Raw genomic sequence first — 27,145 nt, forward strand, 5'->3', positions numbered from 1 at the left:
AGACTGTCAGACAGGCTGTCAGACAGACAGGCTGTCAGTAGCAGATGGAAGGTTGAAGATTCCATTCTTGGCGTAGAACGTGTTTTTCACCACGGACGACTTTCCACTCGCTGGAGATCTGTAGCTAACACCGTATTCACCTACACGCGCACACACACGCACACACACGCACACACACACACACACACACACACACACACACACACACACACACACACACAGATAAGCAGTTGAAGATGGATAGAGTGATACTGTAGCATAGTACATACTTGGGGTTTCTACAGGAGCATATTTTACCAGGATCTTAGTGGTAAGTGTACATTGAATTGTTACAACATTATGGATGATAATAAAATTCCCTGTGGTCTAAATTAATGGGGAATTTACTTCTGGAGCCTCACTGCGACGCCCTAATATGCAGCTATTGTCCCCACTGATTAATTGGCCATTCATATTTCCCATAGAGATTTACAAAAATATTTATATCAATTACTACATTTACACGGCTTAACGTCGGGAAAGTTACACGACCCAGGTGATGGCAATAATACTAATGAGAAATGACCGTAGTCTTACCGTGCAACATGAAAACTCCTGTCGGGCCGTCATTAAAAGTTGATTTCCCCCTCTGTAATTTCCTCGTATTTCTAGTTTATTTAAATAATATGTCATGCACATTTGCAGGGTTGACTAGATTTAGAAGACATTTTGAAGGTTTTGCTTCTGAAATGATCCATTATTTATATGGAGAAATTATTTCTCAGAAATCCCGTCAAGGACAGCTTGACCTGTCTCTTCACTGCTAACGTGCCTATTGGACAAGGACGGGTTGGGGAGGGACTTAGCGAAGGGCTAATTGTGTTAAGCCTAGAATCAAGAAATCCTGCACAAACGCTAAACAAATGGTATTTATTAAATGTAGTACATCATATAATTAAATATTCGCGCTATATGCTGCATGCACCATTTAGCATGCAGCAGAGCATAGAGAAGACCGACCTGCAGGTCAGAGCTTGAGCCTTGAAACACATCTTACCCACTTGGAAGCATTTTAGATGCAATGTCGTTGTGCTGGTGAATCCAGTTATTGTAACTTTCTGTGATGTTTCGTGAATGTTTATTTGGAAGTTTGGAATTCTTTAAACAATGTTTGCTGCTGTCTGCAGAGCAGACTGGTGTATGTCATCTTGCTAATTACACTGCAGCGTAATGTGGTTTAGCCACAGTGTGATTTTGCTAATTGCCTGGGTGTGCAATGCTGTCACTTAAGAACAGACACTGAATGTTTGTATTGTTTTATTATTTTACAGTTTTCACCATCATGTCATCGAAGAAGTATGCAAGTAAACGGTCAATTCCAACCTTGATTCTGTCTTCATTGGCTGTGGTTTAGCACTGCTTGAGAACACTATAGTCATGATTCACCAGGATCCTGGATGGCTAGATTCGAGACTTAGAATAATTGATATGAATAAATCTCTATGGGAAAAATATTTTTTTTAGTGCGTCCAGAAAAACCGCACGCCCACTGCTATGCTCTATTCAGTGTCTACCCTGCAATCACACACCTGTCTCTCAACTGAGGCTGTCACAGCTGTAGCTCATTCTTGATTAGGGCCTTGGCCATAAAGAGGAGCTGTTTTGCTAGTTTCACTATCTCCCTAAACAAAACACCTGTGGTTTTCGAGGCTACTAGCTCCCCAGCACCCCAGCAGAGAACACTTGAGTTATGTGATTCCACTTGGTTAAGTTGGTTTGCATGCTAGGTGAACGTTGGAGAAAAGGTGTTGAATTCTAGACAGGGCAACCTGTCTGATATCCTCCAACTTCACAACCACTGGCAGCAGTGTAGCATCGATCAGTTAAAAATTAAAAGTTTTTCATGTGTTTACGAGGTGACAGTACCCTTGGTGTGGTTATGTGTGTGGTTATGTGCAATGATGTCTTCCCTGCATACGTTACGACGGCGATATATCACACGAAAAACTGTCGGCCATTGCATTGCGACCTAGCCTGAACCTGTTACGTATTATCCTAGTCTAATAATAACAATATTAACAAGGCAGAGGGTGAGGTTATGTTCAATTTACTCAAGAAGCCAGCATACTCATCACATGACATGATACACTGGTCTGGTGTTCTGTATAACATGCTTTCTCATAGGCTCTTTATTGTCAAGGTGTTAACCCTTTAACCAATAGTAGATCTTAGCCAATAAAAGTGTTTGGGGCCGCTAAACCTTGCTCAAATAGACTAGTGAATATGCAAGTGAATATGGGAGGGGTGGACAACGTCGCTGCACGCACGTGGTACGTCAGGACAGTCTCATTGGCCAAATTCCAATCCCCCCCCCCCCCCCCCCCCCGAGGTAGGTAGGTAGGTAGGTAGGTAGGTAGGCAGGCAGGTAGATGGATTGGACATACCTAGTTTCCATCCATACTCCCAGGAAGAGATCAAAGGGAAGTCGTATTTCTCCTCGGGTTGTTTCTGGTCCCGCCTCCGGAGGTATAGGCTCCGCCCCTTCCCCTGCGAGCCAATGGGAGATTAACAGACAGACAGACAGACATTGTACAATGATGTACGTGATGTTTACATGATTGCTATGGTGATATTTACATGGTTGCTATGGTGATATATTTACATGGTACAGGAGGTGCTTGCTAAGGGGAGACACTGGTCTCATCAGTGGAACCTCTGTTTCCGCAACAGCAGTCAGGTGGTCTCTGTGCTTCTTTGTTGCCTTGGTAACAAGAGGCAGGTTCTCTGTTGCCTTGGTAACAAGAGGCAGGTTCTCTGTTGCCTTGGTAACGGGAGGCAGGACACTCCTTAAAGGGGTGGGGCAGATTAGTAGGTCTGGTAAAAGTATTCAATCAATCAATCGGGTCCCTGAACCCCACTTTGAGAACCATGCTCTAACCATCGAAAAACAAGGCTCCTACCAGGAGTTAGCAGGGGGTCTGGGGGGCAGCAGTCTGGTCCCTCTGGGGGTCTGGGGTTCTCTGGAGGTCTGGGGGTCTCTGGAGTTCTGGGGGTCTGTGGTCCCTCTGGAGGTCTGGTGGTCTGTGGAGGTCTGGTGGTCTGTGGAGGTCTGGTGGTCTGTGGAGGTCTGGGGGTCTGTGGTCCCTCTGGAGGTCTGGTGGTCTGTGGAGGTCTGGTGGTCTGTGGAGGTCTTGTGGTCCGTGGAGGTCTTGTGGTCTGTGGAGGTCTGGTGGTCTGTGGAGGTCTTGTGGTCCGTGGAGGTCTTGTGGTGTCTGGGGATGAAGCAGGTAGTCTGGTGGTCTGTGGAGGTCTTGTGGTGTCTGGGGATGAAGCAGGTAGGATATTCTTTGGAATATCTGCTCTTCCACAGCAGACGACTCATCATCTCCTTGTGGATCTGCTCTCTGTAGCAGTTCTGGTTCTGGGTGGTCATCAGAGTACGCATCTGCATGGAAATACATTCATACATACATATTTACACATGTAAATATACATATATACAGTATACATATACGTGTATATTCGTATCCTCAGTTATGTACCCCAAGGTCATCGGGGTTTCGGGTCTCGCGAACATCATACTCCCCACTCGGGTGATCAAGTCCCGACTTACGTCCCAGTAGCTACCCTCGATCAGACCCACTAGGGAAACGTTGGAACCACTCCGGAACTACTCTGCTGGGAGGCACAATTCTGGCATGTGGAGGGCTCTGTGGGTTGACTCCTGTCAGGGCCCCTCCTACGTCTCACCAGGTCCACTCCTGCTCTCACCAGGTGCAGCCCAGCCCCTGTGCGTTGCACCGGACTCCCAGCACCAGACACTTCATTCAGGAGTGGTGGATTCTTGAGCCACAATGGTTCTGCAGGCCACACCTGGGCAACGGTGGTACTGCAGTCTCCGCTTGCGGCTCGAATGGCCTTCCTAAAGGCCTCACCAAAGGTTTTTTGGGCTTCCTCCTCACGGAGGATGCAGGCTGGGGCGCCAACCCATACTGCTCCCGGGGTGCCGTCTACATTCCGGCTGTCACGCGTCTCTCCGGTGGTCACCAGACTATACCTGGTTGTCACATAGTCTATTCCTATGAGTCACTATAAATACATCGCATGGATGTACCTGGGACGTATCCTCAGTGATGTATCCCAAGGTCATCAGGGTTTCGGATCTCGCGAACATCATACCCCTCACTCGGGTGACCCAGCCGGGGTGAGTCCCAACTTACGTCCCAGTAGCTATATACCCTCAATCAGACGCACTAGGGAAAGACCAGGGCCACACAATCCATTGAAACTACATACATACATACATACATACATGTATACATACATACATACATACATACATACATACATACATACATACATACATACATACATACATACATACATACATACATAAGAAGCTGACTATCAAACACCCACATAGTACACTCACACCTCATTCATTTTTATGTTCATCTTTCTGTTCAATTAAATAAATTGTATCCAGGCCTTGCTGTGAACTTTTACTCTTTTAGGTTGTTTTATTAATGTCCATTTTTTACCAAGTATATCCATTTTACCATTGTGTTTTAGAGGATGGGTTCGGACCATGGTTTAGGTATGCGGTCTAGTCTAACTTGGACTCAGGGGGGTGGACGCCTCTGCCTTGCATAGTCCCCAGTGAATAGGCAGGTTGCCCTTCACTGGTAACCTTACTTTGGATTTTAAATATATGAAGGTATTGTAGGCTGGGATTTTACAAAAAAGCCCCCCTTTTAAATACATACAAACATACAGACCTACATACATACATACTTATAAGGTATGCCATCTGGTGGCTAATGAACCAAACACATTCTCAGAAGTTTAAGTAGTTTTAGAGGACCCACTTTTAGGCCAGTGCAACAGAGCATGCTTTTGCCTTTTTTAAAACCTTACCCATTTTACATACATACATACATACATACATACATACATACATACATACATACATACATACATACATACATACATACATACATACATAACGAAAATACATCACATGGATGCACCTGCGACGTATCCTCAGTGATGTACCCCAAGGTCATCGGGGTTTCGGGTCTCGCGAACATCATACCCCTCACTCGGGTGACCCAGCCGGGGTGATCAAGTCCCGACTTATGTCCCAGTAGCTACCCTCGATCAGACCCACTAGGGAAAGACCAGGGCCACACAATCCGTTGGAACCACTCCGGAACTACTCTGCTGGGAGACACAATTCTGGCATGTGGAGGGCTCTGTGGGTTGACTCCTGTCAGGGCCCCTCCTACGTCTCACCAGGTCCACTCCTGCTCTCACCAGGTGCAGCCCAGCCCCTGTGCGTTGCACCAGACTCCCAGCACCAGACACTTCATTCAGGAGTGGTGGATTCTTGAGCCGCAATGGTTCTGCAGGCTCCACCTGGGCAACGGTGGTACTGCAGTCTCCGCTTGCGGCTCGAATGGCCTTCCTAAAGGCCTCACCGAAGGTTTTACATCCTCACGGAGGATGCAGGCTGGGGCGCCAACCCACACTGCTCCCGGGGTGCCGTCTACATTCCGGCTGTCACCCGTCTCTCCGGTGGTCACCAGATTATACCTGGTTGTCACCATAGTCTATTCTATTCCCATTTATGGAAGTTCCTGTGTTTTGTTAAGACATCCTTCTAAGTTTACTTGTTCTGCCTGCTGTCGCTTTTAGGTCCAACATACTCATTCGTAACAGATAAAGCCCTTTGAATTGAGGTGTGTGTGTGTGTGTGTGTGTGTGTGTGTGTGTGTGTGTGTGTGTGTGTGTGTGTGTGTGTGTGTGTGTGTGTGCGTGTGCGTGTGCGTGTGCGTGTGCGTGCGCACGTTAGTTTTCCATATTTCTCCTTACCTTAATTCTCTTCTCTTCTCTTCTCTTCTCTTCTCTTCTCTTCTCTTCTCTTCTCTTCTCTTCTCTTCTCTTCTCTTCTCTTCTCTTCTCTTCTGTGAAAATGAACGGTAGATCAAATAACCAAATGCACAACAACACTGAGAAACATGAGCCTCTCTCTCTCTCTCTCTCTCTCTCTCTCTCTCACTCACTCACTCACTCACTCACTCACACATGCACACACACACACACACACACACACACACACACACACACACACACACACACACACACACACACACACACACACACACACACACACACACACACACACGCATACATAGAAGTGTATATTTGTACGACTTTAAATGTTCTGATTAATTGAAAATGGAGGACCCTGGTGTTAGTGGTGTAAACAAGTTTTTCTATTGAAATGTACCCATTCTCTATCAATCAATCAAACTGTTCCCTTAAGGATTTAATCTTTACTGATCACAGCTGGAACTAATTTCACATTACACAACGTATTGATTGAATCTTTACTGATCACAATGTGGAGCTAACTTTACATTACACATCCCTGTGAAAACTATCTGGCAGCGTGTCTTCTCTCCACACGACCTGTTATAGCACCACCTGCATGAGGCAGATTTTTAAAAAACATTTTTAAATGTATTTCTCCTAAACAGAGTTTATCCATACTGATACTGTACACAACGCAAATCGGTACACACTATCTCTATAGTCATGTGATCAACACAGACCTGTCCCATTGTCCATATTCCATCCGGTTGGCTAAGATTGCAGGAGTGCTCTGTTTTTAACAAAATGCCTCAATTTCCCTCAAATCATTAACAGTGTGTGATTTCTGTGAAATTGCACGCACATTCCCACTAGGCTGAGGAGGAAATGCCACTTCTTTTTATAAATGTTATCCCACGATTTGTGCAACCCATTCTTTGCCAGTGTCAATTATCTAATGTAATCCTGGGTGCTACACTTCCTCTGCCAACCTGGGGGGGCAGCGGACTGACCTCATGCTTCCTTCTATGCATGAGGAGTCCAACTCACTTCTTTTCACCTGACAGGGTGAGTTTCCCCGGCCGGCCGTAGCACGTGGAAGGAACACGTTATTCCGACCAGTTCCTTTCCCCTCCATCAGGCACCCCGGCTGGCCAGGGGGAGGTAGTTTAGAGACCAGGATTACTGTTTTTTGTGAGGGTACCTACCTACCCTATAGGGACACGGGGAGAACATGCAAATTCCACACAGAAAGGCCCTTTCGCCAACCCCGCCTCGGGTATGGGCACTGATGACGCGGAGGAGAGAAGACGCCCCCGAGCGCCCACAGCGTCCCCAGCGAGAATTGAACCCAGGGCCTTCTAGCTGTGAGGCGACAGCACTACCGACTCTGCCACCGTGCCCCCGACTGTGCCACTTAAACATGTTCAAATCAGCCTCATGGTGGCGCTATAACAGGCCGATTCGTGTTTTTTACCTATAACTGCACTGATTTGTGTAAAACTTTGTATGAGCACCACCTAGAGGCCAAGGAAAAACCTTTGACCTGCATTTTTCACATCTACCTTCTATAGTGCCACCAGGAGTCTGACTTAAACGCAAATCATGAATGCAGCGTCCAATTGCGGTGAAACTGTTCACGCACATTCCCACTAGGCTGAGGAAGAAATGCCACCTGACATTTTCCAAATCAACCTCATGGTGGCGCTTTAACATGCCCAATCACGTCTTTACCTATAACCATACGGTCCATACCGATCTGCATAAAAAGTCTGACTGCACAGTGCACACTCCACAGCACAGTGCACACTCCACATACTCCAGGACCTGGCTAATATCCACTTCATTTAGCGGAGAATATCTCAACTGTTCTTGGCTAATATGACCACTGCAAACAGCTTAGGAACTGTGAAAAATTCTCTATCCGGGGCGAAATGCCCGGAAATGACCACACCCTTTTTTAAATGACAGCTACTTCAAACATGGCTCTATCTTCTAAACTGATTTCCTGAGGTTCTCAAAATGTTCAGAATACTCATGTTTGAATACTCAATAGACCATATGCACACGGCGGTCATCTTTCCACAAGTTAATGTGGAATTGTGTACAAAGGTAATTCAAAAGTTTATGTGGCTTCTTCTAATCTTACTATTATCTTCTTCTGATCCACTCCTTTTTTCTCCTTTCCTCCCTCCTTCCCTCCTTCCCTCCTTCCCTCCCTCCCTCCTTCCCTCCTTAACTCCTTCTGTCCCTCCTTAACTCCTTCTGTCCCTCCTTAACTCCTACTCCTCTGAAGCGGGAGCTGATTGTCAGTGGACCACCCAATGAGTGGGCACCGCCCGGGAAGCGCACGCACGCACGCACGCACGCACGCACGCACGCACGCACGCACGCACGCGCGGAAACACACACTCCCACTGAACATGTACAAACACAGATAATCCTCTTCAGTTTAGCGTGGTTTGGACAAGAACCAAAAGGACCCTCACATGTATGTCACGCTACCAACTTTGATGAGGCTGTATTGTGTTGTTTTGTTTTGAAAACTTGTTTTGTTTTTCTTTTCATTTCCTGAAAAGACATAGTTGGTTTTTGTTATAATAATAATAATTGCGACCATAGGTCCCAGATTACTATGAAAACCTGCAAAACCTCCCAGTGACTCCATCACGCCACCATATATGGTCGTCAGTCCGCCACGCCTCGTGACACGTCACGCCACCATATACTGTATGGTCATCAGTTGGTCACGTCTCCGTGACACACTCCATATATGGCCATGAAGATTACGACACTGACTTCATCAAACCCTTGATAGCCAATGCCCTACATGGAGAAGACTGGATCATCACCTAGATCTGCATAGGGCCCTCATCAAACCCTGCTGTACACTCAAGACACAGCCCCCACTGCCACCCTTAGATCTCCATATATGGAGCTGACCTGTTCTGACATTCCATTGTTGATCTGTCCTCATCAAACCCTGTACACTCAAAACACGCTCCATATGGCCAGACCTCATCAAACCCTGCACACTCAAGACACTGCCCCCGCTGCCACCCTTAGATCTCTATATATGGAGCTGACCTGTTCTGACATATCAATATGTTGATCTGACCTCATCAAACCCTGTACACTCAAGACACGCTCCATATATGGCCAGTACAGAATTCATATATGATTTACCTGACCCCCCATTCCAAAGCGCCAGTGCTCGCCTGCTGCTGCTGTCACCCAGGCGGATACATGCACGCATCCTCGCCCTTTAGGTCGCTTCTCTCCTTCAGGGCGTCTTACTGGTAATATTTACTATATGAAATTGACTGTTTAAATGAGAAGTGACTTATCACTATGGATGCCATAAATAACCATATGGCGTGCGTGCGTGTGTGTGTGCGTGCGTGCGTGCGTGCGTGCGTGCGTGCGTGCGTGCGTGTGTGTGTACGAGTGTACGAGTGATAAGTGTCTCTGTGGTTCTGTCAGTCATTCATGCATTCCGATGAGATAAAGGGTCAGTTTACACTAAATTGCAGGTACACACACGCATGCAGGGACACACATACCTGCCTTATCCTCACACATGCAGTCGCACGCGCACACACACACACACACACACACACACACACACACACACACACACACACACACACACACACACACACACACACACACACACACACACACACAGCCAGCAGTCTGGGGGAGGCGGGGTTTACCCTCATCCTCTCCCAAGAGGAGAATTAGCAAGAGAGACCACTTTGCTTTACTTCCTGTATCTGCGTGAGGTGGGCGGTAACATTATTAGGAGACAGGAAGAATGTTGGAGTCTATTCATTTCCAATGGGAGAGTGAACGTGAACACAGCTTCTGAACCATTCCTTAACTCCATGGTCACTGCACTAAATACTGGACTCAATCATCACAAGGCACACAATATTTACAAAATATTCATAGTAAAATGGCTTCTTTTAGCGAGACAAATCAGGAGAAAATCTACTTTGTTAATGAGATTTCTTTATCCCAGTAACAAACTCTCGCGAGATTTGAGATGAGTCCGGAAGCCTCTCTCTGTCCATCTGCAATTTCACGGACAACACATAGGGGGCTCTGACCCCATATTTAAGATGATAATATGTGAATATTATAATGTGAAATGAATGGACATATTTAAAAGGATTAGAAATGATCCTTATGTGCCCAAATTAGAGCTGGCATACTTGGTCTGCATATTGAGACAGGCAGATATGTAGGCACGGTTGAGGAGGATAGATTATGTGTAGTCTGTGTGATCTAAAGGAAATTAAAAATGAAAAGCATTTAGTTTTTTATTGTCCATTCTACAACTCTATTAGGGAGAGACTTTTTAATGAATCATGAATTTATATGGTTGGAGGTTTCGAGAAACTAAAACGACTATTTCAAAAGTACACCTTGTCAGTTGTTTTCAATGTACTTTGTTAAATGACTTGTCAGTGTTGTTGTCTTCTTCTTCTATCGGGTTTCATGGCGGTTGGCAAACCTAAATGGTGCATTACCGCCACCTACTAGACTGAGTGTGGAAACAGTGTTGTTGTCAGGGGGGGGAGGGTGGGGGTCGGGGAGAAGCAAACCACGCCTACTATATTTAGGAGACCATTTGTAGGCTTTGTGTACCATTTAGCCTCTAGTGGATCCAATGAAGATGGCCCATCTTCATACATAAACCATCTTTGTCCTCTCTCATCACCGGCTCTCCTATTGGCTCACGGCCCAGTGTCACCCACCAATCACCTCTCAGCAGGTGTTTCTCAGGCCGTCCCCCTGATGACAAGCAGCTCAGAGCTCACAGTTTGGTGAAGGAGGTACAGAGACAACACAGTTTAGGATACAAGTCAACATATATAGGAGACAAGACACACAGCTTGGTGTAGTGAACAGACAAGACAACACTGTTAATGTTTAGGAGTGAACAACAGAAATCAACACAGCTTGGTGTAGGAGACAACAAGACAAGTCAACACTTTATTTAGGAGTGAGAAAACAAGTCTTCCTTTGCTTCTGGTGAGTAAAACAACCTCAATGTTGTTCTGCTTGTTGTTTATCTCTTTATCACTTGCACGCATGCACGCACACACACACACCACACACATGCACGCACACATGCACGCACACACACACACACACACACACACACACACACACACACACACACACTGCTGTCTGAAAGGAAGTGAGAGTCTGTCAGTTAAAGGATGTTGGTCAGAGAGAGAGAGAGAGAGAGAGAGAGAGAGAGACTACAACTACACCAACCAAAAACACAGAATATAAGCATGGCTTTCCATTAGAAATAAAGCACCAACACAACAGCCCATGCAGATGTAATCAAAACCTTCCTCAACTTATAGTAGACATGCATGGTTCATGTATACGTCTGGATTTCATTTGTGTGTGTGTGCGTGCGTGTGTGCGTGCGTGCGTGTGCGCGGATAGGGGGTTGCTAATCGCTACCAGACCTGTTTGCTGAGGGTCTGCTCGTTAAAATGCTTCAAAATCTTCATACATTTGCTTTGACATGCAAATGAAAACCTCTCCTCCTCTATTCTCCTAGCCTTCTCTCCTCTACCCTCCTCTCCTCTCCTCCCTGTATGAATACATACAGTTGGGTGCCACCGATATTGTCCCTTATCATTTGACCCATTTAGGCCTGACCTCAACATTTTTAAAAATCCTTCTAAATCCTCCAGTTTTCTGAAATAAATATTTTCACGATTTTTCAAAAAAATAGCAGATCTACAAGATCATAGATCTACGAGCTTGTAGGTCTGCTATTTTTCAAAACACCAAAAGGGGTTCCCGCCCAAAATGGGTTAACTGTCCTTTTGCGCAGATCACGCAAACCTCAGCAAAAAGAAAAGGACAATATCGATGGCCTCCAACTGTAGTTCTAATAAACTGGCCATGTAGGATTGAGAAAGTCTGCTTAGAGCTTTATAGGTCAGGAGGAGCACCTTGAAGTGGGTTCTGGCCTGTATCAGCAGCCAGTGTATAGTGTGACGTTGTTAGGGTGGGTGGTGTATAAATACAAGCAGAACTCAGAACCAGGTTTTCAAGCAAAGGTTATGTATTCAACCTTAATAAAAATATCACACCCGTGTGAAGTGAGGGGCGCTCTTATCATCGTACACCATCATACATCATCTTATTCCGGCCAGTGAGAATTTGAGTCCTCACCTTCGTCTTCAATATTTATGTTTGTTTACGCAATGTTTGTGTTTACACAAACACTCAAAAGTGGCCATTCATTGTCAATGGCATTCAATGTTTGTGTCAGGACAATGTTTGTGTTTACACAAACCCTCAAAGCCGCATATATAGGAGGGGCTGGCGCCCCTCAAAAACAAACAAAACACAAAAATTCGGATTGGGTTGGTTGTCAGGCAGGCTGCAGGCGTGGAAGCACTGGGGACACAGGGAGACAAGGAATTAGAAATACTAATTCTACTAAGTAGGCCAGTTGGGCACTGGCCTACTTAGAACGATGCAAGTTGGAAATGTATGCCCCACCCACTTATTATCTCTGTGTCCCTTTTATGCCCATATATGGAGTTCTTTGCCAGACATGCCCAAATATGAAGTCTATGCAGATGTCAGAACATTATTGTGATGTCAGAACAGGGGCAGAGGCTTTAGTGCTGGTTCCGGACAACCGGCGATCCGACGGTCTTGACACCGAGCACTGCACTCCCTGTGGGGGTGTGGAACGCGTGTATCAAATTTGAAGTTGGTGGGGCACGGCATACAGAGACATACAGAGATGTGGCGCATTTATTATAAGACATTGATCACAAGCAAAAAACTGAGAGCTCGGAGGCACAGTATAGCTTTACCGGTCGGCAACTGACAAATTGGCAAGAGCTGGAGAGAAGAGCCAGGGCTTTATAGCTGGGCTTGATGCGATGATCACTCTCAGGCATGCAGACAGCTCCGCAGCATAATGAGATGATTGGAATGTCACGCCCATTGGCAGCCAGTCACACGCCCACACGCCAGCCAGACCATATAGGGAAAAACAGAAAGACAGCCAGCCCACAACAGATGTGTAGCCTATAGTGGTCACTGTAGTGGTAAATAGTAAATGGTGCATTTATATAGCACTTTCATCCAAAGCGCACTTTATATAGAAGCCATGTGTTGATGGTAACATTTTGGACTAGTCTAAGACCATGTGTTGATGGTAACATTTTGGTCTAGTAGTCTAAGGCGGGCGGCAGTGGCTCAGGGGTAGAGTGGCTGGATGGTAACCGCAAGGTTGCCTGTTCGAACCCGGGCCCCCCCAGAGTTAGTATCGAAGTGTCCTTGAGCAAGACACTGAACCCCAATTTGCTCCTGATGTGCTGGCTAGTGCCTTGCATGGTTTCTGCCGCCATCGGTGTATTAATGTGTGTGTGAATGGGTGAACAATGTAAAGCGCCTTGGATAAAGGCGCTATATAAATGCACCATTTACCATTTACCATTTACCATTAAGGCCATGTGTTGATGGTAACATTTTGGACTAGTCCAAGGCCATGTGTTGATGGTAACATTTTGGACTAGTCTAAGGCCATGTGTTGATGGTAACATTTTGGACTAGTCTAAGGCCATGTGTTGAAGGTAACATTTTGGACTAGTCTAAGGCCATGTGTTGATGGTAACATTTTGGACTAGTCTAAGGCCATGTGTTGATGGTAACATTTTGGACTAGTCTAAGGCCATGTGTTGATGGTAACATTTTGGACTAGTCTAAGGCCATGTGTTGATGGTAACATTTTGGACTAGTCTAAGGCCATGTGTTGATGGTAACATTTTGGACTAGTCTAAGGCCATGTGTTGATGGTAACATTTTGGACTAGTCTAAGGCCATGTGTTGATGGTAACATTTTGGACTAGTGAAAAGGAAGGAGGTCCGCACACTGTTCTACAGCTCCCAGAGTGTAGTTTATTTGAAATTAACCAAACATTTTGGACTATAGGTAGAGTTCTCAACGGGCCTGGAAATTAAGGCCCGGCCCTACTGTACCCTAACTGGGTCGGCCCAACCCTAACAATGACCATAATGTTAGGCCCGAAAACCCGAAAAAGCCAGAGTGAAAAAAAAGGCACTAGATGGCTCCGGCGCCGTGGTTCAATATACCAAGTGAGTGTGTGAGAGAACTTACTTATCGCCGAAATAAAGGATTTATGTAACTCACGTTGGCTGTTGTTCCACCATTCTAATGGATTCCAGGGGTGAGTAAACATCACTGAAGTGAAGTAGCAGCTCCCTTTAGTTTCCTCTGACATGACGCAGTCATGTCCAAGTATTGTCCCCGTTCGCAAAGTGAACTTTTCCACCATGCACCGTTGTGCAACAGTCCCGGACAGAGCTACAATAGTATTATCAATATTATTATCAACTGCCAACTTGGCTAGAATCTAGTAGTTTACATCAATCATTGTCTCTTAACCCAGATACATAGCACGCGTAATGTGCGTCACAGCCGGTGACCAAAAGAACAAACATACACACCATCCACGCACGGCTAATGGCGTGTCTCGACAGCTTACAGATCTGTTATTTTTGGAACATATAATATAACAATGTGGCGTGCCGTGCGACGACGGCTACAATATTAAGCATTTTGGAAACCAAATAGCCAGTACAGTGGACTGTAACATTGCGTGATCATCCTGTAACTTGCTTGTAGCTTACGTGTAGCGTTTACATACATAGAGTTATATGGAGCGTTTGGTGATTAGGTTATTCACCGCACCTGGGTTTAACGAGATAGCAGTGCAACATGACAAAAACCAGACGCTTACAAAACGAGCTATCGTGCGATGATCTGATGATCTTATAATACATTTGAGCATATATGGCAAGTTAACTGGTAACTGATGCTGAGAAGCTCATTTGGTAAGCAAACCAGAGGCCAGCCAGTGGTAGCAACAACGGTAGCAACAACCACCACCGTTCTATTCTCTCTATATCTGACTGACTGCTGCCTGCGTGTTGCTGCTCTTGTCAGTGCAATGCTCCACGCCTCCAGTCACATGAAAAAGTGATTCACCAGCGCAGCCCTATTCATAATAAATAAATAAATACACATTACATAAACAACAATATTGGTATTTTTATCATAATAAAATGCTTTAAAAACAAATCACGGGAAACCACGGAACCCGAGGCTCAGCCCGGCCCGACTAATTGGCATAATGTTTGGGCCCGGCTCTGCCCGAAAACGTCGGGTCGGGCCAGGTCGGGTTCGGGCAGAGTTTGAGAACTCTGGTCTAAGGCCATGTGTTGATGGTAACATTTTGGACTGGACAGATGAGTTGCCAGCCTTACTCAGAAAAGCCTGATCACAACCTGTAAGGCAGAGCTGTAAGTGTCGGGTCGGAACATCCGTCAGCTGTATTTCCCCGCGATTCCCCGTATTTCAGTTAGTTTGTTGCTTCTTGTAAAGTGTCAACGTCATTATTTGAGCGGTACTTCCGCCCAAATTTACAGAACTTCCGCTTATCCATTTGTTGACCTCGGTTAAACAGGTTTCCCCTGCAGACTTCCTTTAGTTTAGTTTAGTTTAGTTTAGTTAAACAGGTTTCCCCTGCAGACTTCCTTTAGTTTAGTTTAGTTTAGTTTAGTTAAACAGGTTTCCCCTGCAGACTTCCTTTAGTTTAGTTTAGTTTAGTTAAACAGGTTTAGTTTCAGTCTGTAGACAGTTGACCTTCAGTTGACCTTCATCTAGGTTGTTTTTTCATCTTTGTGTGTGTGTGTGTGTGTGTGTGTACTTATTGAACATATCGTGTGTGTGTGTGTGTGTGTGTGTGTGTGTGTGTGTGTGTGTGTGTGTGTGTGTGTGTGTGTGTGTGTGTGTGTGTGTGTGTGTGTGTGTGTGTGTGTGTGTGTGTGTGTGTGTGTGTGTGTGTGTGTGTGTGTGTGTGTGTTGAGGGGTCCGAGATTAATGGTCTGACGACTGACGGTGAATTTACTGTAAGTCTGTAAATTATATAAGTAACGTGTGCGTGTGCGTGCATGCTCAGCTTACAACACATCATGCTAGCTCATGTCACCCTGATTTGAATTTCTAATGATTGTAATTGTGTATCGAGACATTAAAACCAGTTATAGAACTGGTTTTAATGTCTCTATACACAATTACAATTTAGGCATTTAGCTGACGCTCTTAATCCAGAGTGATTTAACAACTAAGTAAGCAAGAACAACACATAGTAATTTAATTCATCAAATTCATAGAAATAGCTGATCTAGGATCATAAGCAAACTAAGAACCTAACATTGTCTAATAGAGTGCTACGTGCTACGTCTACATAAAATGCTAACTTATACATCTAATAACTGGGGCGGCAGCGGAGGTAGAGCAGCCAGATGGAGGTTCCCAGTTCGATCCCGGGTGTCCTTGAGCAAGACTCTGAACTATAGGGCTTTCACCAACTAGTGGACTTACAGTTGTGTTGTGGGTGTCTGAGTTCTTCTGTGTTTGTAACGAGATGGTTGTGTGACTGAAGCAGGGGGCATGGCTGTGTGTGACCCCAGTGGCGTGCACAGACATTTAGAGCTGCTCAAGTGAAAAAAGGGCACCTTGTGCAGCACGAGGAACCGGCCGGTTGCCTTAATAGTGTGAGATTTATAGATTTTGGGGCATAATTAATATTAGAAGATTTTTTTTTATCAAGAATTGATCAATGTCACCATGGTCCACATACTGTACACTGTATACAACATTTTTTTTCAAAAGGGCACATTGCTGTCCAGGGGGCAAGGGCAGGTGGTGCTCTAGCACCCTCTAGTGTCTATCTGTGCACGCCACTGTGTGACCCTAACACACACACACGCACACACACACACACACACACACACACACACACACACACACACACACACACAGAATGCCCCTCTCAGGTATGCAAGGGGCCCCTCGCCTCGAGGGGTCCGAGATTAAGGGTCTGACGACTGACGGTGAATTTACTGTAAGTCTGTAAGTTATATAAGTAACACCTGTGTGTGTGTGTGTGTGTGTGTGTGTGTGTGTGTGTGTGTGTGTGTGTGTGTGTGTGTGTGTGTGTGTGTGTGTGTGTGTGTGTGTGTGTGTGTGTGTGTGTGTGTGTGTGTGTGTGTGTGTGTGTGTGTGTGTGTGTGTGTGTGTGTGTGTGTGTGTGTGTGTGTGTGTGTGTGCGTGTGCGAGCATAAGGACTCCCCTTTCCCCCCGACCCTCAGTGAAACCATGCCTAAACCTGACCTTATTACTAACCTTAACCTCAGTAAAACTATGTATAAACCTAACCTTATTCCTAACCTTAACCTCAGTAAAACTACGTCTAAACCTAACCTTATTCCTAACCTTAGTTATAACCTCAGTAAAACTATGTCTAAACCTAACCTCATTCCGAACCTCAGTAAATGTCTCAGCTATGTCAGCTATGTCTAATCCTAAACCATAGGCCGTAAAAAATATGGACCATGTCACACCATTGTTTTCTACAGACTGTAAATTAAGCCTTGTTTTATAGTACAAAACGAGTCTTTCAGATTCGTTTGGGAAAAAATGCCTCAAATCATGAATACAGCGTGTGATTTTGTGAAATGTAGCACATACTAGGCTGAGGTTCGTCCGTCCGTCCATTCATTCATTCATTCATTCATTCATTCATTCATTCATTCTTTCAGACACTATGAAGGTATCTTCATTCAACATCCAGAAGTTTGGATTACAAAAGGTTTCTGACCCAGATATTCTGAGTATCTTGGTCAAGGTAAGCCACACCCCCATCCCTAAGCCACACCCCCATCCCTCCATCCCTCCATCCATCATCCATCCTCCATCCATTGACATGCTTTATTTGTTTTGATTGGTTGGTGATGAAAGTTATATCTAAAGTTATAATTAGGGATGTCCCGATCACGTTTTTTTGCTCCCGATCCGATTCCGATCATTTGATTTTGAGACCGATTTTCATATAACACTTATGCCATATCACAATAGCAAATATCCTAATGTATGTCACTCTAGTGTAGTCTGTTGTGTTGCCTTTCAATTATTGAAAAGCAAAATGTGACTTTTATTAGAATGACTGTCATTGTGGGTTTTCTTTTTTTCTTTTTTATGAAAGTTTTTAGAAAATATCATTGCCTATACATCTTTCTTTGAGATTTACATTAGACTTTTGCTATAAGGGCCTTACCCCTTATCCCTGAAATTCTTTATTTTTTACTAGTTTGAAATAGTTCAAAAAGCCGATCTACAAACTCACAACATGTCGATGTTGTCTAGTTGAACAATTTTAAAATGTTTTTTCAAAATAGTAAAAAAAAAGAGGCAAAGATGTTTAAGAATAAGAGGTTAGGCATTGACGAAAATCCACTCTGTCATCCAATCAGATTATTAGTCGTTATGACATCATAGTAATCCTGGAGGTTGTGGACATCAGTGGAGAGTCCGTCAAAACCCTGCTGGACGCTCTGAACAAGTGAGTCTGTCTGTCTGTCTGTCTGTCTGTCTGTCTGTCTGTCTGTCTGTCTGTCTGTCTGTCTGTCTGTCTGTCTGTCTGTCTGTCTGTCTGTCTGTCTGTCTGTCTGTCCGTCCGTCCGTCCGTCCGTCTCGATGTTATTGTCAGGGAGGTGTCTCTGTATCGTTTGCGACAGTCAGTCACTCATATATGATACAGTCTGTTTCTAGCGAAAATGTAACTAATTCAGTAGCAGTAACAATAGTGTTTTCTCCATATGAGTGAAACGGCCGGGATGACATGTTTATTTTTCAAACACAGTTCTTACGTATATGAGGTGATCTAAAATCCGATTACAATGCAAATTAAAAGTACATGAACCTGTGGATTTGCTCCCTCTACTGATATTGACGTCAGACTTCGGTGCTCTATACTGTATTTATATACATATACCAGGTTATAGTTATTGTCTCCACCAGGCCGAAGGCATGGGGAGAGAGTATGTTTTGCACTCCGTCCGCGCGTGTGTGTGTGTGTCCGTGTGTGTGTGTTTGTCCGTCCGTCCGTCCGTCTGTTACCAGCTAATCTCCGGCACCGTTAACCCGGTCGATGCCAAACTTTGCACACACACTCCCTGGATGCCAACGATGAACCTCTGCCCCACATTTTCCAGAACGGCCTGTTATAGCGCCACCAGGAGGCCGACTTTTGTAAAACACATTTTTTTATATTACTCCTCCATATTTTGTCCAAAAATCCTGCAAATCGTTACACAGTATATCTATAGTCATGTGCTCAACACAGATGTGTCCGATATTTCATATTCCATCCTGATTAGCTAACATTGGCGTTTTGAACAAAAAGCCTCAGATCATGAACGCAGCGTGCAATTTACGTGAAATCTTTCACAGACGTTCCTACTTGGCTGAGGAATATATCCCACCCTTTTCACATTGGCCTGTTATAACGCCACCAGGAGGCCGACTTTTGTAAAACACATTTTTTGATATTACTCCTCCATATTTTGTCCAAAAATCCTGCAAATCGTTACACAGTATCAAAGGCATAAGAAGAAATGACACCTGTTTCACATTGACTTATTATAGCGACACCAGAAGGCCACAACCTGACCTGCCCTGGTGGAGACCTGTGCCCCGAGGGGCACTTTTTCTACTGAAGTGTAATAATTTGAATCTATTTGTCTGTCTGTCAGAGCCAATAGGAATCATCACTACACTCTAAAGATCTCGTCTCGTCTGGGCAGGACCAGATACAAGGAGCAGTTCATGTTCCTGTACAGGTAAATATTACTGTGGTTCCGGTTCGATGATTCGTCCTTTTCGGCGCTGCTTTGTTTTGGTTCCCCCAATCCCCATTTAAATGCTTTGTTTTGGTTCCCCCAATCCCCATTTAAATGCTTTGTTTTGGTTCCCCCAATCCCCATTTAAATGCTGAACCGAGTATAACTAGTTTAGTCTCACCAGTAAGACATTAATAATAAATCCGACCGGATCTGGTATGGGTCCCAGCCAGGCTAGGTTGTGTGAATGGTAAATGGTATGGGTCCCAGACTAGGTTGTGTGAATGGTAAATGGTATGGGTCCCAGACTAGGTTGTGTGAATGGTAAATGGTATGGGTCCCAGACTAGGTTGTGTGAATGGTAAATGGTATGGGTCCCAGACTAGGTTGTGTGAATGGTAAATGGTATGGGTCCCAGACTAGGTTGTGTGAATGGTAAATGGTATGGGTCCCAGACTAGGTTGTGTGAATGGTAAATGGTATGGGTCCCAGACTAGGTTGTGTGAATGGTAAATGGTATGGGTCCCAGACTAGGTTGTGTGAATGGTAAATGGTATGGGTCCCAGCCAGACTAGGATGTGTGAATGGTAAATGGTATGGGTCCCAGACTAGGCTAGGTTGTGTGAATGGTAAATGGTATGGGTCCCAGACTAGGCTAGGTTGTGTGAATGGTAAATGGTATGGGTCCCAGACTAGGTTGTGTGAATGGTAAATGGTATGGGTCCCAGCTAGGCTAGGTAGTGTGAATGGTAAATGGTATGAAATGAAATGAAATGATTACTATATTTACCGAGGGTATCTGGGCTAAGCTCAAGAACTTGTTTCCAGCCAGGCCCTGTTCATAGAACATTTCATCGTAGTGGTTCAATGCCTTGTTCAAGGGCACTTCAGCGGTGGTAATTTTAACGTGTCGGACCGCTGATTCGAACTGGCGACCTTCCGGTATCAAGACCGCTCCGCAATCCGTTCGGCCACCGCTGCCACAATGGGTCCCAGCTAGGCTAGGTAGTGTGAATGGTAAATGGTATGGGTCCCAGGCTCTAAGTTGTGTAAAGCAGGATCCCATCTTGGTTATAATTGATGGGTATTAACTATAATTGCTATAGGCCGGGCATAGCAGTGGGCGTGGTTTTCTGGCACCACTGAAAAAATCTGCCATTCATTTTTCCCATAGAGGTTTACAAACATCAGGTATTTTAAGCCTAGACTCAAGCCATCCAGGATCCTGGTGAATCATTGCCATAAAGCCCTTTGGTATTATAAAAGTAAATAAAAGTAACAAAATGCTAAACAAAGGATTTTTTATTAAATGTAGTATAGGCCCGCCTAGTTCTACAATAAGAAACAAAGGTTTTATGGTCATGAATCACCAGGATCCTGAATGACTTGATTCTAACCCACTGCATAATATAATATGGACAGTGTTTGTTTTTTATGATTTGTACTTTTTTGTAATTTTCTTTTGTATATGAAACATTGACATAGACAAAACGCAACAAAATAAATGCATAACGAAACAAACACATAACAAAACAATATAACAGAGATGCACAGAAATATCCCGCAGTCCACCCCAGCCCCAATTCCAGACATATTCCTTCAGTGTATTTTTCTAAAGTTGCAGCCCGTTCAGAGCTCACTCAGAGCCAGAAACTAATCAGAGTCCTGATACGTGCATATGGTAAAAGCCCCATTTTAAGTCATAGTCGTCCATCCTATTGAGCAGCCTGTATGACAGTCGCTCGTAAGCGGCCAATAGTCCCATCGAGGCATCCCAGAGGGATGGAGCAGGTGCAGATGGAGCCTTCCAGTCCTTGACCAACATCCTCCTACCTGACATAATGGCCGTTTGTATCCATTCAGCTAAAGGAGGAGCAACATGCTTCAATGTGGCAGGATCCCCCAGAATGAACAGACTGGGTGAAAAAGGAATGTGTATGCCCGTTATTCTCTCCAGTCTTTCATGTATAGCAGTCCAATATTCCTGAATTTTGGGACAGCCCCAAAGCATGTGTAAAAGTGTACCGTCTCTATCCTGACACCTCCAGCATTCAGGACCATCAGTCAAGCCGACCCTAAACAATCTTGATGGTGTCCAATATATTCTATTTATAATTTTGAATTGAATCAACCTTGTACGTAGTTCTCTTGACATTTTCCATCCATTCCTAAGAATTCTAACCCAATCACCATCTGATATTGTAAGTCCTAAATCCCTTTCCCATGGTAACTTGGATGTGAATTTACACTGGTCAGAGGCATCTAGGAACATGGCATAGTATAGTAGCCTCATGACCCAGTCCAAATATTTTAAAAATATTTTGAACTGTGTCAATTTTAGGGGGGGGTGATGTGAGAGAACCAAAGGTTTTTACCAATAGGTGTCTCAGTTGTAAGTACTGCCAGAAGAGAGATTGTGTGGTAGGCCAAATTCTGTTCTTAATTCTTCAAATGATTTCAAATTGTTTTCTTGGTATAGATCTCCCAAAATCTTTACACCCCGTTGATACCATGGGTCCCAGAGGAAGGGCTTTTTACCTATACAAAGTTTGGGATTTTGCCAGATGCAGCTGACCAATGGAGAAGGGGATTGAACTTAAACATACAAGCTATTTTCCTCCAAACCCAGTGAATGTGAGACATAATTGGGTGTGATATGGACAGTGTTATTATATTATAAGAATCTTTATATTATAATAGCACAGAATGTGACATTTTGTTTAACAGTATTTTGTAATTTGTTGCATCACTAATACAATAAAACAAATATGTATATTTGTGTGTGTGTGTGTGTGTGTGTGTGTGTGTGTGTGTGTGTGTGTGTGTGTGTGTGTGTGTGTGTGTGTGTGTGTGTGTGTGTGTGTGTGTGTGTGTGTGTGTGTGTGTGTGTGTGTGTGTGTGTGTGTGTGTGTGTGTGTAGGGATGACCTGGTGGATCTGATTGGCTCCTATCAGTTTGATGATGAAAAAACGTGCAAAGAGGACGTGTTCGCTCGAGACCCGTACATCCTGCGATTCAAATGTCACAACACGAGTGCGTGTGTGTGTGTGCGTGTGTGTGTGTGTGCGCAGCATGCACAGGATGTGTGCTTTCAAATGCCACAACAAACTATGGTCATAGGCATCAAGTACATCCTTCTTTTTTTGTCCTACGATATTGTAACCCTTTTTTTCACCCGGTGCCAACTGCCTAAAATGTAATCCTGGGCACTACTCTCCCTCTGCCAACCTGGGGAGAGCAATGGACTGTGGCTCTCTGACTAGTTTGCGGTGGCATTTGAAAAGCATGCGTACAATGTCTGTCTGTCTGTCTGTCTGTCTGTCTGTCTGTCTGTTCAGTCTTAAAATACCTGGTATTACAGGTGTGGTAATGTTAATGTAAGGTGTTTTTATGTTACAGTATTAAAGGACCTGGTCCTAATCCCGGTCCACACTAAACCAGATGACTCAGAGAAGGAGTTGGACGAGCTTTTCGACGTCTTCATGGACATCAAGAAGAAATGGAAGACCGACGTAAGACACCGTTAATATTAATAGATACTGTTTTCAGATGGGGGTCAAATACATCATCTATTTTGGAGTTCTTCACATATTGTTTTAGAATATAAATGATGTTCTACTGCCCAAAGCACATTTTTTGAGTGGTGCAACCACTCCTATACGGATCTTTGTGTGTCTCTGGCTGGCTGTGTCCCTGTGTCCCTGTGTCCCTGGCTGTGTCCCTGTGTCCCTGTGTCCCCGGCTGTGTCCCTGGCTGTGTCCCTGGCTGTGTCCCCGGCTGTGTCCGAGCACCAAAATAGTGGTTGGTTGGTTTCCATCACCAAGTGTCACTGTTGTGCAGCCTAATACACACACATATTAACTGTATATATGATGATTTTGGGTGTGACATGTACAGTACAGTACAGTACAGTACAGTACAGTACAGTACAGTACAGTACAGGGACCCCCACACGGTAACTGTCATTTCTCAACCGTTTTGGACGCAGGGCGACGCAGGGACCCCCACACAGAGTTGCACCAATCACTTCACACGGGTGTGATTTTTTTTGGTGCTATTAAAAAGTGTTTGACTGTACTCTGTCAATGTGGTTCTGTGATGTAGAACGTGATGTGGTTCTATGTGATGTGCTTCTGTGTTCCAGAACGTGATGATTCTGGGGGATTTCAACGCAGATGGGGCGTACGTCTCTCAGAGAGACATGAAGGACATTCGTATCCGCAGCGACAAGAACTTCCACTGGCTGATCGCTGACGACGTGGACACTACGGCCAGCGCCAAGAACGACCACACATACGACAGGTAACGCACGCACGCACGCACGCACGCACGCACGCACGCACGCACGCACGCACGCACGCACGCACGCACGCACGCAAGCACGCACGCACGCACGCACACACACACACACACACACACACACACACACACACACACACACACACACACACACACACACACACACAGGATGACCACACCTACGACAGGTAACGCACGTACGTACGCACACACACACACACACACACACACACACACACACACACACACCACTGCTACACTACCACTGCCGCCCTATTATATTCTATTTGGTCGCATCTCTCTCTCTGACATGTTTAGACTCTATTTGATCTCATTCTAGGATAGTGGTCTATGGTGATGACATGCTGGAAGCCATCGTTCCAAACTCCGCCAAACCGTTCAACTTCCAGCAAGCTTACAGACTGACTCTGGAGCAGGTGTGTAAGATGATAATAATTATAATAACCAGTAAGACTCCCTGAGGGCGAGAAGCGACCTCGACCTACAGGGCGAGGTTGCGTGCACGGCTGCACGCATCCGCCTGGGTGACAGCAGACTGCTGGGCGAGCACTGGCTCTTTGGCCAGCACTCGCCGGATCAACAGATCAACATGTGGAATGAATTCTGTACGGGCCATATATGGAGTGTGTCTTGAGTGTACAGGGTTTGATGAGGTCAGATCAACACATGGAATGTCAGAACAGGTCAGCTCCATATATGGAGATCTAAGGGTGGCAGCGGGGGCAGGGTCTTGAGTGTACAGGGTTTGATGATGGCCCAGGTAGGGCCGGGCCTTAATTTTGTTGATTGGACAGGTATCAGTCAAAAGGGAGACATCGAAGAGGAAGGACGGGTGGGGTAGGATCAATTATGTCAGAACAGGATATGGAATGTCAGAACAGGTCAGCTCCATATATGCAGATCGAAGGGTTTGAGGTCAGATGTAGAGTTGCTGGCCGGCTCCATTTATGCAGATCTAGGTGATGATCCAGCTTTCTCCATGTTGGCTATCCAGGGTTTGATGATGTCAGTGTCGTGATCTTCATATATGGATACGGCCATGTATGACCTTGGTGACCTTACAGGCATATGCAAAGGCTAAAACTATGTAATTTAGAAAAGTATGTAATGTCAGGTCATTATTGATCTGGCATCCTAAAGTGTGTATAGTTTCAATGTACTGATTATAGAATTTTTGGATATTCTATACGTTAGACTGATGGTATACTTATGATCCTAGATTTCTATGTATCTGATCACCTTGTGTTGTTCGTGCTTATTGAATCAATTAATATTAAGTGATCAATCACCCATCCATCCATCCACCAGGCACTGAAGGTGAGCGACCATTACCCAGTGGAGGTGGAGCTGAAATCCACAAAAGAAAACGCCAACGAAGATGACGGTAATGAACAGCATCACTTACAAGCTTGATGTGTCCAATTACTTAAATATCTTCTTTAATGTCAACGAAGTCCACAATCCCAACACCAGAGGGAGTAAACAAGGCAAGTTCAACCCACATTCGGCTCAAACAAGGCTGGGTTACAGTAAATTAATTTTGCTCCTATGCCACTAAAATGTGGAACTACCAACAGCCATTAAGAAATGTAAATCCCTAAACTCCTTCAAAAACGCTCTCAAAGAGCACTTACGGGCGGCTGCAATTCGAAACTGGCCCCTGTAAAAAAGTATCCTTGTTTCAATATAAGTGTATATGTGTATGTCTTTAAATGTTCAGATGAAGTAAAAATGGAGGACCCTGATGTAAACAAGTCTCAGTGCTTTTTCTGGTTTTATCCTCGTAGCAGTTTTTGTATTGACCTATACATGTGTTTGAACTGTTCAATGAATCAATGAATCAATCATTGTCAATATCATCAATATGTTCAACATCTTCAACAGAACCAGAGGTCCAGGTGGGCCGCTCTGTGATGGTTCCAGAAGAACTGGTGGCGCTGAAGAAAGGAAACCTTCTGTTGGAGAGAGAGAAGCTCAACCTAGAGATCCAGATGTTGAAGTTGAAGGTGGCCAAGCTGGGTCACAAGTAGATGTAGAACCCCTGACCCTAATAATAACCCTAACCCGCCAGGCTGGGTCACAAGTAGTAGTTAACTAGTACTATTAAATGTCTGGTGGAGTAGTTAACTAGTACTGAATCACAGCTGACTAACTATAGTTAACCACTGTCTGTAGAGTATAGTTAACTAGTACTAACTAAATAACTAGTACTAGTAGCTACTAAATAACTAGTAGGCCTATATTAAACATGGTAGAGTAGTTAACTAGTACTAGTACTAACTAACTAGTACTGTTAAAGTAGTTAACTAGTTAACCACTGTCTGTAGTTAACGGTAGTTAACTAGCTGGATCACCACTGTAGAAGCCCTGACCCTTAAAGCTGAATGTGTTGATGAGTTGAAACTAAACAATATTATACTAGTATAGTAGTACAGTACTGCTAGAGTACTACTTCTTATTATATTAGTATAATACTACTAGAGTACTACTTCTTATTATATTAGTATAATACTACTAGAGTACTACTTCTTACTAAATGTTTTCTACCTTTTTTAAATGGTGTGGTGGAAAAAAAGGTTCAACTTCAGTTGGTGACAAAACCCTCAGGCATTAAAATGCACTAGAGCTTAACTCTAAATGAATCAGGGAAGCAAAACATAATTAATTGTATTTTCATGTATCTACTGCATTCTTAAAAATAAATAAATGAATAGACTGAGAGTTTGTTCTGTAGTTACAAATATATAATATAAAGTAGTCGTTGTGAAGACATCATTGGTTGTTGTTTTTATTTTTTTATTTTTCTCACCCAGTGTCAATTATCTAATCATGTAATCCTGGGCTGCTACACCCCCTCTGCCAACCATGTTTCCTTCTATGCATGAGGTGTCCAATCCGCTTCTTTTCACCTGACAGGGGGGGGGTTACCCCTGTAGGACGTAGCGCGTGGAAGGAACACGTTATTCCAACCAGTTCATTTCCCCTCCATCACGTGCCCCAGCTGGCCAGTGGGAGGTGTCACCCATCACATCATCACCGTTGAGACCCGTCAGCGGAGACAACCTCAGTCACGCGTGACGCGTCGTAGCAAGACACACACCCGTGTTCTGCTCCAATTGTATACAACGTACTGCTAGCTATACGTTGAGCTATACGTTCCATTTGTATGCAACATGCTGCTAGTGCTAACATTGAGCACAAACCTGTA

General features: G+C 44.5%; 2 protein-coding genes across 2 annotated transcripts; one reads left to right on the top strand and one right to left on the bottom strand.

The window, feature by feature from the left end:
- Positions 1-7: 7 nt before the first annotated feature.
- LOC306929295 (uncharacterized protein) lies at positions 8-5,940 on the bottom strand. Its single transcript, XM_079509737.1, has 5 exons — positions 5,854-5,940; positions 2,940-3,424; positions 2,642-2,825; positions 2,424-2,529; positions 8-140 (listed from the first exon to the last, which is right to left on the bottom strand). The coding sequence occupies exons 2-5, from the start codon at positions 3,422-3,424 to the stop codon at positions 19-21; spliced, it is 897 nt and encodes a 298-aa protein (XP_079365863.1). The 5' UTR covers positions 5,854-5,940; the 3' UTR covers positions 8-18.
- Positions 5,941-10,690: 4,750 nt separating this feature from the next.
- LOC306930109 (deoxyribonuclease-1-like) lies at positions 10,691-26,709 on the top strand. The gene is made up of 10 exons (XM_079510856.1): positions 10,691-10,893; positions 17,539-17,624; positions 18,250-18,338; positions 19,531-19,617; positions 22,538-22,650; positions 23,017-23,129; positions 23,762-23,919; positions 24,257-24,353; positions 25,246-25,321; positions 25,822-26,709. The coding sequence occupies exons 2-10, from the start codon at positions 17,544-17,546 to the stop codon at positions 25,965-25,967; spliced, it is 960 nt and encodes a 319-aa protein (XP_079366982.1). The 5' UTR covers positions 10,691-10,893; positions 17,539-17,543; the 3' UTR covers positions 25,968-26,709.
- Positions 26,710-27,145: the final 436 nt, after the last annotated feature.

Source organism: Electrona antarctica (assembly GCF_951216825.1).
Source record: "Electrona antarctica genome assembly, chromosome: 9".
In the NCBI taxonomy this organism is placed as follows: Eukaryota; Metazoa; Chordata; class Actinopteri; order Myctophiformes; family Myctophidae; genus Electrona; species Electrona antarctica.